Source organism: Hemitrygon akajei, chromosome 6 (genome assembly GCF_048418815.1).
Source record: "Hemitrygon akajei chromosome 6, sHemAka1.3, whole genome shotgun sequence".
Lineage (NCBI taxonomy): Eukaryota > Metazoa > Chordata > Chondrichthyes > Myliobatiformes > Dasyatidae > Hemitrygon > Hemitrygon akajei.
Window position 1 is genome coordinate 173663810 of NC_133129.1, and position 14957 is coordinate 173678766.

Genomic DNA, 14957 nt, shown 5'->3' on the forward strand with positions numbered 1-14957 from the left:
CCAATTTTATTCTCCCCATCTTCCCACCATCTCCATGTGCCATGATAGGATGGATAAGGTAGAAGAGTGGTTAGCATAACACTTTACAGTGCCCACAAATCCAGGTTCTATTCCCGCCGCTCTCTATAAGGAGTTTGTACATTCTCCCTGTGACCGTGTGGGCTTCCTCTGGGTGCTCCATTTTCCTCAGACAGTCCAAAGATGTATGGATCAGTAAGTCGTGGGCATGTTATTTTGGTACCAGAAGCATGGCAGAACATGGACTATGTTGGTCATTGACGTAAATGACACGTTTCACGTTATATTTTGATGTTTCGATGTCCATGTGACAAGAGATTTTAAACACTCAGCGTGGGTTTGCATATCAAAGTATTAGTGCGATCACTCAAGTTGCCAATGATGTTCTCCTGAGGGGTTTTCCACAGAACATAGTCTGGAAGGTTAGGGTGGATTCACATAATGGTGAATGCCTGTGCATGACTTGGTTTAATGTAGAAGGGCTGATGCACAGGGTCCAGTGACACGGAGTGCAAGAAACTCCACTGCTTCAGCCTTCCTCCGCCTTCACTGCCGCTGTGATGTGTCATCACCTTCAGCCAGTTCCACTGTCGAGGTATTGACTTACCACCAGGGGGTGACCCTACCAGATGCATGTCGAAGCGGCAGGGGGTGGGTCCAAGAGTGAGGAATGACCTGCGGCTTGGTCAAATTGAATGCAGAGCCGGATTGAAATGGCCAGGTGTCGGGGCTGGAGGCGAGGGACAGGCCTATTCAGCTCACTGCTCTGCAAACTTCACTCATCTCTGCGCTGAACTGAGGCTGTGACCTGCACTAATGGGCTTTTGAATCAGCTGCAGTGATGCCTGACTTTGTGAACTACAGTTCTGAATGCCGTTTGCTTACTTTCATTGTTTGCATGATCTGTTTATCTTTTCTCTGCACATTGGGTGTCCGTCGGTCTTCTTTTCGTTTTAATGGGTTCTGTTGGGTTTCTTTGTTTTGTGGCTGCTTGTAAGGAGACAGATCTCAAGATTGTATAAAGTATACATGCTTGGATAATAAATACGCTTTGAACTTTTTAAGATGAATTCTTGACCTCTCGGTTCTGCCTCTTCATGGTCATTGCACCTTGTTTGTCTACTGACACTGTATTTTCTCCTGTAACGTAATGCTTTGTTCTACATTCTGTAATTGCTTTTCCCTTGCGCAACCCCAATCAATGGAATAATCTATCTGAATGGCATGGAAAGCAAAGCTTTTCATTTTGCATGTGACAATAATAGACCAATCGCCAATTATCCTCTTCAAAAATTCAAGTTCAGGCAGTATCTTTTCCTAAGAAAACCAGATAATCTTTGTCTAACCCCTGCCATTCCAAGAGGAGATTAATTAAAGTTCAAAGTACATTTATTATTAAAGCATGTATACATTATACAACCTTGAGATTTGTCTCCTTACACACAGCCAAATAACAAGAAACCCGAGAGAACCCATAAAAATACCAACAATAATCTAATGAGCAGCGGAGAGGAAAAAACAAATTATGAAAACAATAAAAGGAAGCAAATAGCATTTAGAACGAAAGTGAGTCCTCAGACATGAAGCCTGGAGCAGGATCACAGTGCCTTGAGAGTTTTCCATGAGACCTTAGGACATGGGAGCAGAACTGGTCCATTCAGCTCATGGAGGCTTCTCCACCATAGCTGATTTATTATCTCTCTCAACCCCATTCTCCTCCCTTCTCCCTATAACCTTTGATGCTCTTATTAATCGAGCACCTAGCAACTTCCACTTTAAATACACACAACGACTTGGCCTCCACAGGTTCACCACCCACTAACTAAAGACATTTGTCCTCATCTCTGTTCTAAATGGACATCCTTCGATTTGGAGGTGCCACCCTCTGGTCCTAGGAAACCTACTATAGGAAGCATCCTCTCCATATCCACTCTCTCTAGGCCTTTCAATATTCAACAGGTTTCACTGAGATTCCCCCTCATTCTCCTAAACTCCAGAGCCATCAAATGCTCTTCATGTGTTAGCCCTTTTATTTCCTCCCATTTCTCTCCAATGTCATTATGAGTATTATCACATTATCCTCCACAACTTACACCAACTCCAAGGGACCCTACAACTAAACATACCTTTACCTCCCTTCACCTTGCTTTCTGCCGGGATAGCTCCCTTTGTGATTCGCTTTTCCATTCATCCCTCCCCACTAATCTCCCTCTGGGCATTTATCCCTGCAAGCAATCAAAGTGCTACACTGGCTCCCTCACCTCCTTTCAGGGCCCCAAACAGTCCTTCCAGGTGAGGTAATCTGCTGGGGCCAGTTATGGTGTCTGGTGCTCCTGACGTGGCCTCCTCTACATTGCTGAGACCCTTCGTAAATCGGGGGGGGTGGGGGGGGGAGGAAGCTTCATTGAGCACCTCCACATCAACTGCCACAAGCTGGACTTCCCGGTGGCCAAACAGCTCCATTCTGATTCCCATTTCCGTTCTGATGTGCTGATCCATAGCCTCCCCTTGTGCCAAGATGAGGCCTCCTTCAGGGTAAAGGAGCAACATCTTATATTCCGTCTGGATACCCTCCAACCTGATGGTATGAGTATCAATTTCTCCTTTCAGTGGACAAAATTTTCCCTCTCCTCTATTCTCCACTCTGACCTTTTACTTCTTCTCACCTGTCTGTTACTTCCCCCTGGGCTCCAGCCTCCTTCCCTTTCTCCTATTGTCCACTCTCATCTCCTGCCAGATTCTTTCTTCTCCATCCCTTGACCTTTCCCACCCACCTGGCATTACCTATCACCTTCCAGCCAGCCTCTTTCTCCATCCTCCTCCTTTTAATTCAGGCATCTCCCCCATTCCCTCTCGATCCTGATGGAGGGTCTCTGCCTGGAACATCGACTGTTTACCCTTTCCATAGCTATTGCCTGGTCTGCTGAGTTCCTCCAGCATTTTGTGTGTGTTGTTTTGGATTTCCAGCATCTGCAAATTATCTGATGTTTATCACAGCGGACACTGTTAAAAACACCGATCCACGCTGCATCCATGAACAACTGACTAATACAAACAGGACATCTGCCAGATGTTTACAGCACTTGATACAGAATTGATGCCGATAGTCTTTAAAAAAACAATAATTAGGGGAATTTAACAGGCAGTTAGAAAAGGCTGCGTTAATAATGCTTTTGTTAAAGACATATCATGTTTGGCTAATCTGATTGAAGTTTTGATGAGATAACAGAGAAGAGTGATGAAAGGGAAACAGATCACCTACCTGATCTTCAAAAGGTGTTTGGTTTATAAAATTTAAATCAATGGAATAAAAGGCACAGTAGCAGCATGGAAACTAAATTGTTTGAAGAAGGAAGGCAGAGATTGGTGGCATATAATGCTTTCCATCCTTCAGTTTTTTTAAGAAGATTAGAGGATAGCATTGTATTTTATCTCTAAGGACCAGTGCTGATGATAACTGCTTTGTTTTGCTGTATTTTAGTTATCTACAGTATTGTGCTAGGTGCCTAAGACTTTTGCACAGCACTATAATGATTTTATGTATTGCACTGTACCACAAAAAAAAACACATTTCATGACATATGGGTCTCCATTCAAGACTGAGAGTGGGAAGGGGGCAAGGAGAGGGGAATCATGTTTGGGAAAAGGGGAAGAGGGAGAGGAGGGAGCAGTGAGTACCAGAGAGACCTTCAGAGAGATCAATAAACTAATGATTTAGAATTAAATGACTTTGCCTGGTGTCTCAGGGCTGGGTGTTTCTGTACCCTGTCCCACACTCCTTCTGTGGCGCTCCACCCTCACCATTCCCAACACCCTTTGCTCCTGCCAGATTTTCAAACTCGCTCTCCACTCCATGTTGACAAATACAGTACTGTGCAAACATCTTAGGCACCCCACCGCACTCTCTCTCTCTCTCTCTCTCTCTCTCTCTCTCTCTCTCTCTCTCTCCCATGTGTTGCTAAAACTTTTGCACAGTACTGTAGATGCAGTTGTGCAGGGTATAATGAAGAATGATTGTTTTTTATAGAACCTATTTCATGATGTCCCAAAGCATCATAAACCTAATGAAGTCATTTGATATATAATCACTTGTAAAATGGAGGATATGCAGAGTAAATTTGGCCATGAAAAGTTCAGCTCATTGCATCAAATTAAGTGAATGAGTAAGAACATGGTACATGAAATATGATGTGGAACTTAAGGTGGTTAATGGCGCCTAATGGTGACTCCTTTGCTTGCATCTTCAGAAACAGCTCTACTTCCATCTTTAATATCGCTATTTTTCCCTTTCGGGGTTCTTTTGAAGATCCTGACCTGGAGTTACGCGCTGACTATGGTTCTTTGCGGGAATGGGACCCGCTCTCGGGGTTTCACAACTGGCCATCGTTTGGCATGCCAAGGGCTCAGCCTAGAGTTTGGCTCACCTTTGGAGGCCTGGGATCTCAGGGCTCTGGAGATGGGCAGATCGAAGGTCGGTGTCACGGCAGGAGATCAGTGTGTCGTCGTGGGCGTCGGAAGATCTACGGCTGTGTGCCCAGAGACCCAAGATCTTTGGGCACAGAGCTTGAAAAAAGCAACGCAATGGACTTTTAACATCATAGACCAGTGAGTTGTTTGTCATGTCTTCCCTCTCGCTGTGAGATGGAGACACCTCCTTCTCCCTTATTAGGGAGAGAGAGAGAGCCCGTGGTATGTCGAATGCTGGGTGAAACGCGAAATCTTTGGGCTACTGCAAGTCCGTGTCTTTGCTGTTGCTTTACTCACACTTGAGTGCTCGGTGGAGGGTGCCGATGCTTGTTTTTGCCGGTGGGCGTAGGGGTGTTTGTTGCTTGTTGCCGCTTATGCGTGGGAGGGAGGGGAGCTGGGGGTGGCTTTGGGGTTCTAACATTTAACTGTCATTCATTCTTTGGGACACTCCTCTGTGTTCCTGAATGGTTGCAAAGAAAAAGTATTTCAGGATGTATATTGTATACATTTCTCCGACATTAAATGTACCTTTGAAACCTTTGAAATTTCCACTTCAGTGCACCAAACAGAAACATGAACATTTTTTTTTTTGTAAATGGTGCAAGATTGGTTAATGTTGATGTAAAAAAGAATCATAATGTCTTTGCGCACATGACTGAAGTCCAAGCAGCAAGTGATTATGTTATGTTGTCCTTTATCGTGAAAAGATTTGAGTGCAAGGGTAAAGATGTCATACTAGAATTATACAAGGTCCTGACACTTCACCTAGACAACTGTGTGCAGTTTTAGTATCCGCGACAAAAAATATATTTATTGATTACAGAGTTGTGGGAAATGCTGTTGAAGAGATGTTTAATAATTCAAGATAGTATCCTCTGGAGTTTAAAAGAATGAGATCTCATTCAAACTCACTAAACTCTTCCATGGTGTTGTTGCAGAGATATTTCCACTGACTGAGGAGTCTAGAACCAGGAGTCACGGGTTCTGAACAAGAGGTTGATCATTTGGGCTGAAATGAGAAGTAATTTTCTACTCCATAGCACTATGGAGATTCTTTCACTTAAAGAAAGATATCAAAGGATTAAGGGATATGAGGCCAGTGCAAGAAAGTAGCATTAAAGTAGAATTACATACCTTGACTCAGTGAAAGGCAGACCAGGTTCAAGGGACTTACTCCTGCATCTCATTCTTCTTATCAAAACACAACACCATAAACTCTACCTAGCATTTGTTACTTAGTTAGCTAGATGGTTACTGAATGATGATTAGATATTTCATGTTGATATAGTAGGCCCATGTTTTAAAGACAGGTGTTCCTTGATGGATATTTAGTTAACCCTCAATAACTCCTAGGGAGAGGGTGGGGAAGGGGCTTGCTGTATAGTTCACTATCTGTTTTATGTGTTGACAATGGCCTGCAGAGACGGATATGTTTTAGTTATATTTTGCATGTGTTATACCTTTGATGTTAATCTAAAATATCCCCGACAAAGATATGTCCATGATTCTCACCCCCTTTCCCTGAAGAAGGGCATCCTTCAGAGGGTGGGCAAACTTGGGTTGTCATACAGATTCTAAGGTGGAGAAGAAACTTGATAGAAGTTTATAATATTAACATGAGAGGCATAGATCATGTAGAGACAATCAGAATGATTCTCACAGGGTAGAAATGCTAATATATGGATTTTAATTACTTCATGGCTTATGGTGATGGAGTGAATATTTAGAAGAGATTTTGGGCAAGTATTTTACACAGAGTGGTAGGTGCCTGGGACTTGCTGGCAGAGGAGGTGATGAAGGAAGATATGATAGTGGTGTTGAAGAGGCTTATAGAAAGACACATAAATATGCAGGAAAAGAAATGGATCCTGTGCAGGCAAAGGGATTTTGTTCAATTTGCCATGATATATGACATAGGCTTTGTGGGCCGAACACTATTCTGTGTTCTATGGTACCAGTGTATCACTGTGGCATCCAGTGAACAAGTTGGGTCATAAGATAATCATATTGAATCATAGAGTCATAGAAAACAGGCCATTCTGCCCATCTAAACAATTTAAACTGCCTAGTCCCACCAATCTGCACCCAGACCATAGCCTTCCATATACCTCCCATCCAAACTTCTCTTAAACGTTCAAATCGAAATTGCATGCACCACTTCCGCTGGAAGCTCGTAAGCACTCGCACCACCCTCTGAGTGAAGGGCTTTTCCCTCATGTTCCCCTAAACACTTCACATTTCACCCTCCAGTTGTAATCCTACTCAAGCACAGTGGGGAAAAAACCTGCTTGCATTTACCCTATTTGTACCCCTCATTAGGGTGGTGGGGTGGAGATACTTCTCTACCAAGGGAGATGCAAGGTGCTCCTTCACTCCGCTAGCCCACAGGTCACCTTTGGGCAAGGTGTAGCACCTGCTCAGTCCGCTGATCGGGGGTCACATGAAACCATGGGAGCAGGTGGTGGATGGTTATATAAGCAGCTGGTGCATATCACGAGTCCTGGTTATGCGACCACGGATGCCAGGCAGACAATCTCGGAAGAGTATTGATAATGGCCGGGGTCACCCATCTTGTGAAGACACTGCCCAGAAGAAGGCAATGGTAATCCATTTCTAAAGAAAAATTTGCCAAGAACGGCCATGGTCACCATGATCCCCATGTCACATGACACGGCACATAATGATGATGATGATATCCCTCATAATTTTATAAACCTCTACCAAATCTCCCCTCAGTGGATAGACTGTTGCAAACTTCCTACCTAGTGTTTTGAAGCATTATCAGATCTGCCACATTAAAGATGGTGGGCACATGTTCAGTTTTCTTTTTCAGAGAGCGTAGAGTGCAAAAACAAGGGAAGCTACGAAAGGTGTTTATCAAGACAGAATTGTTCTCTCTAACTATTGGAAAACCTTTATTATTGCTATGACATGGAAGTCTACCTGTAAAAGCCTTGAAAAAGGCAACAGTTAGGGTGTTCAAAAGGTAATTTGATAAAGACTGGGGGAATATTTTTCCAGGGCGACATGGAAAGATTAGGGGAAGGGACTGAGCGGGTTGCTGTATGACAGGGGTTCCCAACCTTTTTTATGCCATGGAGCCCTACCAAAGACCGAGGGGTCTGTGGATTCCCACGTTGGGAACCCTTGCTCTATGAGGAGTCAGCCTGCTCGTTAATGCAAATATCTAATTTATAATGTGGGAGGAAACCAGAGCACACAGAGGAAACCCACATGGTCACAGGAAGAATATACAAGCTCCTTACAGAAAGCATCAAAATTGAACTCAGATTGTTGCCGCTGTAATAATATTACAGCATACCATGCCTCCCTAATATATAGCTGAGGTGCAAAACTTTGCATTTAAAAGGAAAAAAGATGATGTATACACTTGATGTATTTTATTAGATGCACATGTACATCCGCTCAATGTAAATATCTAATCAGCCAATCATGTGGCAGCAACTCAATGGATGAAAGCATGTAGGTATGGTCTAGAGGTTCAGACCAAACATCTGTATGAGGAAGAAATGTGTCTTAAGTGACTGACAGTGGAATAATTGTTGGTGCCAGATGGGGTGGTTTGAGTATCTCAGAAACTGATGATCTCCTATTATTTTCATGCATAATGGTCTCTAGAGTTTACAGAGAATGGTGCAAAAAAACAAAAAAAAATCCAGTGAATGGCAGTTCCGTGGGTGAAATTGCCTTGTTAATTACTGTACAGAGATCAGAGGCGAATGGCCAGACTAATTCAAGCTGACAGGAAGGTGACAGTAATTCAACTAACTATGCATTACAACAGTGGTGTGCAGAAGAGTATCTCTGAATGCACAACACGTTGCAGCTTGAAGTGGATGGGCCACAGCAAAAGGAGACCTAGAATAGACCTAGAAGTGGTCACTTTATTACTACAGGAAATCCCACTGAGAGTACTATAAATGTAATACACTGCAGCCACTTGGAATCTATAAAAGCAAACATGATTGAATAAATACAGACAACATCTCATGGCATGTAATGTACATTTTATTTTAGTACAGAAAAAGAACATACTGTGTTTAGTCCAAAAATAGCAGTGTAAAGTGAAAACATTGATGGAATTGAATGGTTCAATCCAACAGCAAACACTTGTCCAAATTGTCCATTATCTACAGTCACCTCACATTTACATATAACTACAAGTGATTTATTTACTTTTACTTACTGATCACTCAAGCAAAACATGGATATCTTTAGCACTCTATGAACACAGTTCACTTAACCAAATTACACAACATTGGGAACAACATATAAATATATATACATAAATAAAGTAACAAAATAGAAGGAAATACTACTCAATAAGTTAATCTTAAATACCTTAGTAGTGGTCAAGTGCATCTTTGGATGAATTTACAATCAATTTATTTCATGTACATTTCCTTCAGATTCAAGCTCTTTCATTGTTTCATCTGAGGTTTTATGCTGTAGTTCCAGTTTTTGTGGATTTGCAATTTTAGAGTTATTTCGCCATTGCCCTAGGAATGATACCCACATTTCCTCCTTAAAATCCATTGCAGTGTGCATCATTTGTAGGAGCTGGCCCCATTATCTCACTAAAGAAAAGCGATGTTAACTAGTGACAAGATTTAATTAACAATCACCATCTCCTAATAGGTGGTGTGGTATGAACTGTTCAGCCAATGTAGTGGAAGCACCTTCCTCATAGGGTAGAAGTTTAAACTATGCTTTCTATCTCTGCTTCTTCAGTAATACATTATTCCTTCTCAGAATAGGAATGATCCATGAGACATATTGGCCAAAATATTGGGTAACCTGTACACTTGCTCATTAATGCATATATCTAATCTACCAATCATGAAGCAGCAACTCAGTGCATAAGAGAATCAAAAGGTTCAGTTGTTCAGACCAAACATCAGAAGGGGGAAGACATGTGATCTGTGACTTTGACCATGGAATGATTGTTGATGCTAAATGGGGTGATTTGATTATCTCAGAAACTGATGACTTCTTGGGATTTTCATGCACACCAGTCTCTAGAGTTTACAGAGAATGGTGCAAAAAACAAGCATAAAAAACCAGTGGGCAGCAGTTTTGCGGGCAGAAACAACTTGTTAATGAGTGAGAGGCAGAGGATAATGCCCAGACTGGTTCAAGCTGACAGGAAGGCGGCAGTAACTCAGATAACTACACATTACAACAGCGGTGTGCAGAAGATCATCCCTGAATGCACAACATGTTGAACCTTGAAGTGGATGGGTTACAGCAGCAGAAGACCACAAACATACACTCAGTAGCGACTTTATCAGATACAGGAGGTACCTAATAAAGCAAGATCCTGAACCTTTAACACATAGAACTATTAAATAGCATCTTCAACCTCAATCTAACATTGCAGAGTTTACATTGAACCATCAGTTCTCCAGCTAAAGATTGCATTATATATCCTTCCTCTTAGCAGGGGGTTATCGGGAAAGAGGCTGTTGGATTTTTTGGTCATTCTATACTGTCCTTTGGAATCAGGGGTGACTTCCTTCATCTTCACTTTGGTGGGGTTGTGAGATGATGTTTGAGGCCACGGTGGGGCCCATGGACATCACATTAGTAGATCAGGGTGTGTCTGGAAGGAGGCACCTCACCAAATCCTCCCAGGCTTTGAGCGGCCCGAGGCCAAGGATTCCCAGGACTCAGTCGGCTGGTTGCATTTTATCTTTGTTTCCAAGGAGACGGAACACATTGTCAAGTGATTCCCTCAGTCAGAGCTTGAGGTAAGTGTGTCTGCTTTAGGACTTGGGAATGGGACAGGACCATGTGGCCTACTGAACAGAGCTGACCCAGTGTAGTATGGCCTCCATTGTGGGGCGCGTTGGTCTGGGAAAGGATGCTGGCTAATCTGGATCAGTCATTCTCCCAGATGATGTGAAGAATTTTTGCAAAAAGGCAACGTACTTTGAGGTGAGTCCAAATCTCAACTATGAGGACTAGGGTCTGGGAGTCCCAGAATTTTGGGACAGGTTTGTGGTCTTCATCTCCAAATACTCTTTCTTTCCCAGAAATCACCAGAGACCCCAATTGCCGGAATTTGAAGTGAAGAAACAAACTGCAGGAAATCAAGGAGTCAGGCAGCACCCAATAGAGAGAAACGGACAGTGGAGGAAGAGTCCAAATGAGAGGTCTCAACCTTATCTTTTCAGTTGTCCTTTCCCCCTCAGCAGATGCTGTTTGACCCTCCAAGTTCCTCCAGTATTTATTTTCTCTCTCTAATACATTTCTACAGGCTGTGTGTCTCTATAACTGTACCTCACTGCCAACCCCGGGAGGTTTGGGGAACATGTTGTAATTACTTCACTTGTATGGGAGTCAAAAGCAGGGTGTAAGGAATGCCTTCTAAACCGTGACTGCTGTCTCCCAGCCACATGCTTCACGTGGATTTAAAATCCAGAATGCGGTTTGTGGGCCGTGGAAAGGCAAGGCACTGCGGCCAGAGTGTGGAGCAAATATTAAACAGTCAAACCAAACCAGACAGCCATCAGGAAGGTATCATGTCTTCGCCAGCCGACGAGTGCTCCGTGGCTTCGTACGTGAAATCAAGGGGGTCCATACTGTTGGCATTGTCTTGGTGAATACACGAAGAGCAGTGTTTGGGAATTCGCCAAGATTCGTCGTCGGAGTCCACTGGGAGAGGAGGCGTGCTCCATATGGGCAAGAACTGAGAGAGCGGGGGCAACGTCCTCCCACGAACGTGGCCACGAAGTCTCCTGGTGCTCAGGGACACGGCAGCTCCGTACTTCTGCGACCAGTACACGTTATAGGTGCCCGATAGCAAGCGCTCTTCGAATGAACAGTCCCCTTCGTTGTAGGACAGCTAAAGGAAGAAAAGACAAGGAGATTGAGAGAGACAGAGAGAGGGGGGGGGGGGGGGGAGAGAGAGAGAGGAGAGAGGGAGAGCGAGGGTGAGAGAGAGAGAGAGGGGACGAGAGAAAAGGGAGACGAGAGAGAGACAGACAGGGAGGAAGAGACAAAAAAGAGGAACAGAGAGAAGGGAGGTGAGAGAGGAAGAGAGAATGCGAGTGATGAGGGTGAGAGAGAGGGAGAGAGAACGGAGAGGGGGTTAATCGGAGTGACTGAGTGATTATTTATTGGCCGCTCGCAGGCACCCGAGGTTACCTCGTGGCGGACCGGCCGGTCATTGAACTCGCGAGGTTAGTAACTTGCAATAAACCTACTCGCGGCGATCGCGGGGTCAGATCGGGCGCTTGGGTAAGAGTTTGGAGCAATAGGGAGTGTCAACATCACCTACCACTCTCTCTCTCTCTCTCTCTCTCTCTCTCTCTCTCTCTCTCTCTCTCTCTCTCTCTCTCTTTCTCTCTCTCTCTCACTCACACTCACACCCACATACACACACACACCCACTCTCTCTCTCTCTCTCTCTCTCTCTCTCTCTCTCTCTCTCTCTCACACTCTCTCTCTCTCTCTCTCTCACTCACACTCACACCCACATACACACACACCCACTCTCTCTCTCTCTCTCACACACACTCTCTCTCTCTCTCTCTCCTCTCTCTCACACTCTCTCTCTCTCTCTCTCTCTCTCTCTCTCTCTCTTCACAATTTAAATTACCATTAAATGCCACAAAATAACCACACATCGCTCCCTCCACTATACATTGCATTCATCCAACGACAGGGTCACGCAGGTGGGGTATTTTTCTCCCGGGTCTCCCTGTCTGCGTAGTGATAATTACGACTCCTCCGTGGTTGTGAGGGACCTATCCGTCTTAATTTTAGGGTTGGGCGGGAGAGGGTTTGATCTGAATTATGTCTAAGGCCGGGCATCGAAGGTCCTCTGAGATGGAGATTTGCAAAGGACTCGTTGAGGTACTTGCTGGGCAGATCGGTGGAAGGTGCAGCCGGCGGTGATAGAGCGCTTACCACGCCGTGCAGTCTCCCGTTCCTCTCCATGCACAGGTAGCGGCCGCTGCGATAGCCTTTGATCGCCACCACGCCTGGAGCAACCGATCTCATCTCCAGAAGACCTGGAAGACAATGGGAACGGGTCAACAAGGGGCCCTTTACCGCAGGCAATGAGCTGAAATAGGATTGGTGCGCTCTCGTTTCTAACCGCAATCGGCGACACTTGGCTCAGCTTCCCACACAAAATGCTGGAGGAACTCAGTAGGTCAGACGGCACCTGAAAATGTATAAACAGTCGATGTTTCGCGCCGAGACTCTCCATCAGGACTGAAAAGGAAGGACGAAAAGGTTCAGCTTTGCGCCTTCTCGTTCTCCACCGGCAAGGCGCGGACCCGGTTGGTACCAGAATCACAAACAATGATCTATATTAAATCCAAGTCTGCTAAAAAAAAAAGGACGGAGACTCGTTGATTAGACCAAACCTGCAGCGTAAGTACTTGTTGAGAATCTCCGCCGTCCTCAGTAAAACGCGGGCACAAACCCACCACGCAGAGCGGTAGCCCTTTACCGCGGAACAGACTGGAACAATGCAGACTGCAGTGACACCTTTCAAACTCCAGCACCGCCTGAAGCCAACCTTGCTAGTCCACATACCGCGCTTTCTTTTAACAATTCGCACATAGGATATTGCCCCGTGTCATAAAAAAAAGAAAACAAACCACCACGTGCGTCCAGATTGCTTTGTAAATAGACTAAATACATCTGCACACTTAAAGGGGCGATATGTCTTGTACTGCGATTCGTTCCCAGTTGTGTAAACATGCCAACATTTTTCAATGCCTTAATCTGTTTTTGCACATAGCACTGAATAATAATGTTAAAGTATATAATTCCCTGGGTGAGTTTGTTATAACGAAGGTGTACTTACTGTGCACGCTTTGTTCGCGACTGCCGCCCACAGTACCATCGTCATTAATTTGGAGGTGATAACTGAGAGAACCGCCTTTGGCCTGAGTGGTGTACAGGTGCATGAACCTTATGGTCTGATCCCAGCCGGAGTTCACGTGTGGCCCCGCGTCAGGTACGGGCACAGACACCCCCAACGCGGCGAAGTGCAGCTGGATCACCGCAAGAACTGCGCACAGTCTGCGCACAGTCGGCCTCATAGCGAGATGGTCCATCAAGCCGAGGGATATCCTCGGTAACCTCAGTCCTGCAAAAGGCAAACTCCTGTGTGTCTGATCTCTCCTTTTGCACTGAACAGAGATACCGGAGGCAGCCTTTTAAAGGTTCCACTCCTTATCAGTAAAATCGATACGCCTGCTCCCAAAAGAATTATTTGAAACTCAGTCATAATAGATTTTTTTTTAAAACAAAGCGTCCGCCTACTCAAGTGTCGTTGTACTTTGCATCAGAGAGTACCAGGGATATCCCAACCTTGGGTAATTATTTTTTAACATTATGGTTGTTTGCGCTGCAGTTTAAATAACGGTATGAACTGCTGTACGCTGTAACACAATCCACTCAGCCCAGGCTTAAGTGAAAGAGAATAAAAAGACAATTCTCATGACGGTAATCGTGTGTTCTATGTAGCTTATCAAAATAGAATCATAATCCGAATAATTCAATGCAACGAGCCATGACGTTATCATTGGATACTATCAAAATAATTTATGTAGGGGTGAAGACATGGAATTACTTAACTGAAAACAGGCCCTCTTTTCGATGCAGAACAGTTTAATTTATTTACAGATAAAACTGTAAATTGTTCTTACTGTGGATATCCCACTTAAGACCATAAGACATAAGAGCAGAATTAGGCTATTCGGCCCATCGAATCTGCTCTGTTATTCCATCATGGCTGATTTACTATCCCTCTCAACATCACTCTCTTGCCTTCTCGTAACCTTTGATCACTGATTAAGAACCTATCAACCTCCGCTTTAAATATTCCCAGTGACTTGGCCTCCACAGCCGTCTGTGGCAATGAATTCCACAGATTCACTCCCCGCTGGCCAAATAAATTCCTACTAATAGACGCACAAAGAAACAAGATTACCTTCACACAAATTCCTTCAGTCACACACAAGTCCACAGTCTCTGTCTTCTTTTCACATAGACACAGAACCATAATCAATATCACACATGCACGATATCTCACTCTTTCTCCCTCAACTCACACATATACACTCTCACTCACTCTGCCTCCCTGAAACACAAACGCAAAAAAAACACGACATACAGTGTACATTTGATATTAAATCTGATTCTGAAACACACACACACACACACACACACACACACACACACACACACACACACACACACACACACACACACACACACACACACACACACAACACAACAGACGCACAGATAGTAAATTCCCATTCCTCCCTCCCACCTCCCGAGGGCGCTATCTCCCAACATACAGATCCGAGTTTGCCTCCCGGTCAATAGAAATCTCTCAGAATAAGTGAAGGACGCAAACGGGTATTAGTTAGAGGCAAGAACTTTTTAGTTATTTCAGTTCTGCAGTTTATAGATCAATGCTC

At 44.3% G+C, this 14957-nt stretch overlaps 1 protein-coding gene across 1 annotated transcript; it reads right to left on the minus strand.

Annotated features, from left to right (window-relative positions):
- Positions 1-8498: 8498 nt before the first annotated feature.
- fgf19 (fibroblast growth factor 19) lies at positions 8499-13643 on the minus strand. Its single transcript, XM_073047731.1, has 3 exons — positions 13331-13643; positions 12421-12524; positions 8499-11353 (listed from the first exon to the last, which is right to left on the minus strand). The coding sequence occupies exons 1-3, from the start codon at positions 13581-13583 to the stop codon at positions 11018-11020; spliced, it is 693 nt and encodes a 230-aa protein (XP_072903832.1). The 5' UTR covers positions 13584-13643; the 3' UTR covers positions 8499-11017.
- Positions 13644-14957: the final 1314 nt, after the last annotated feature.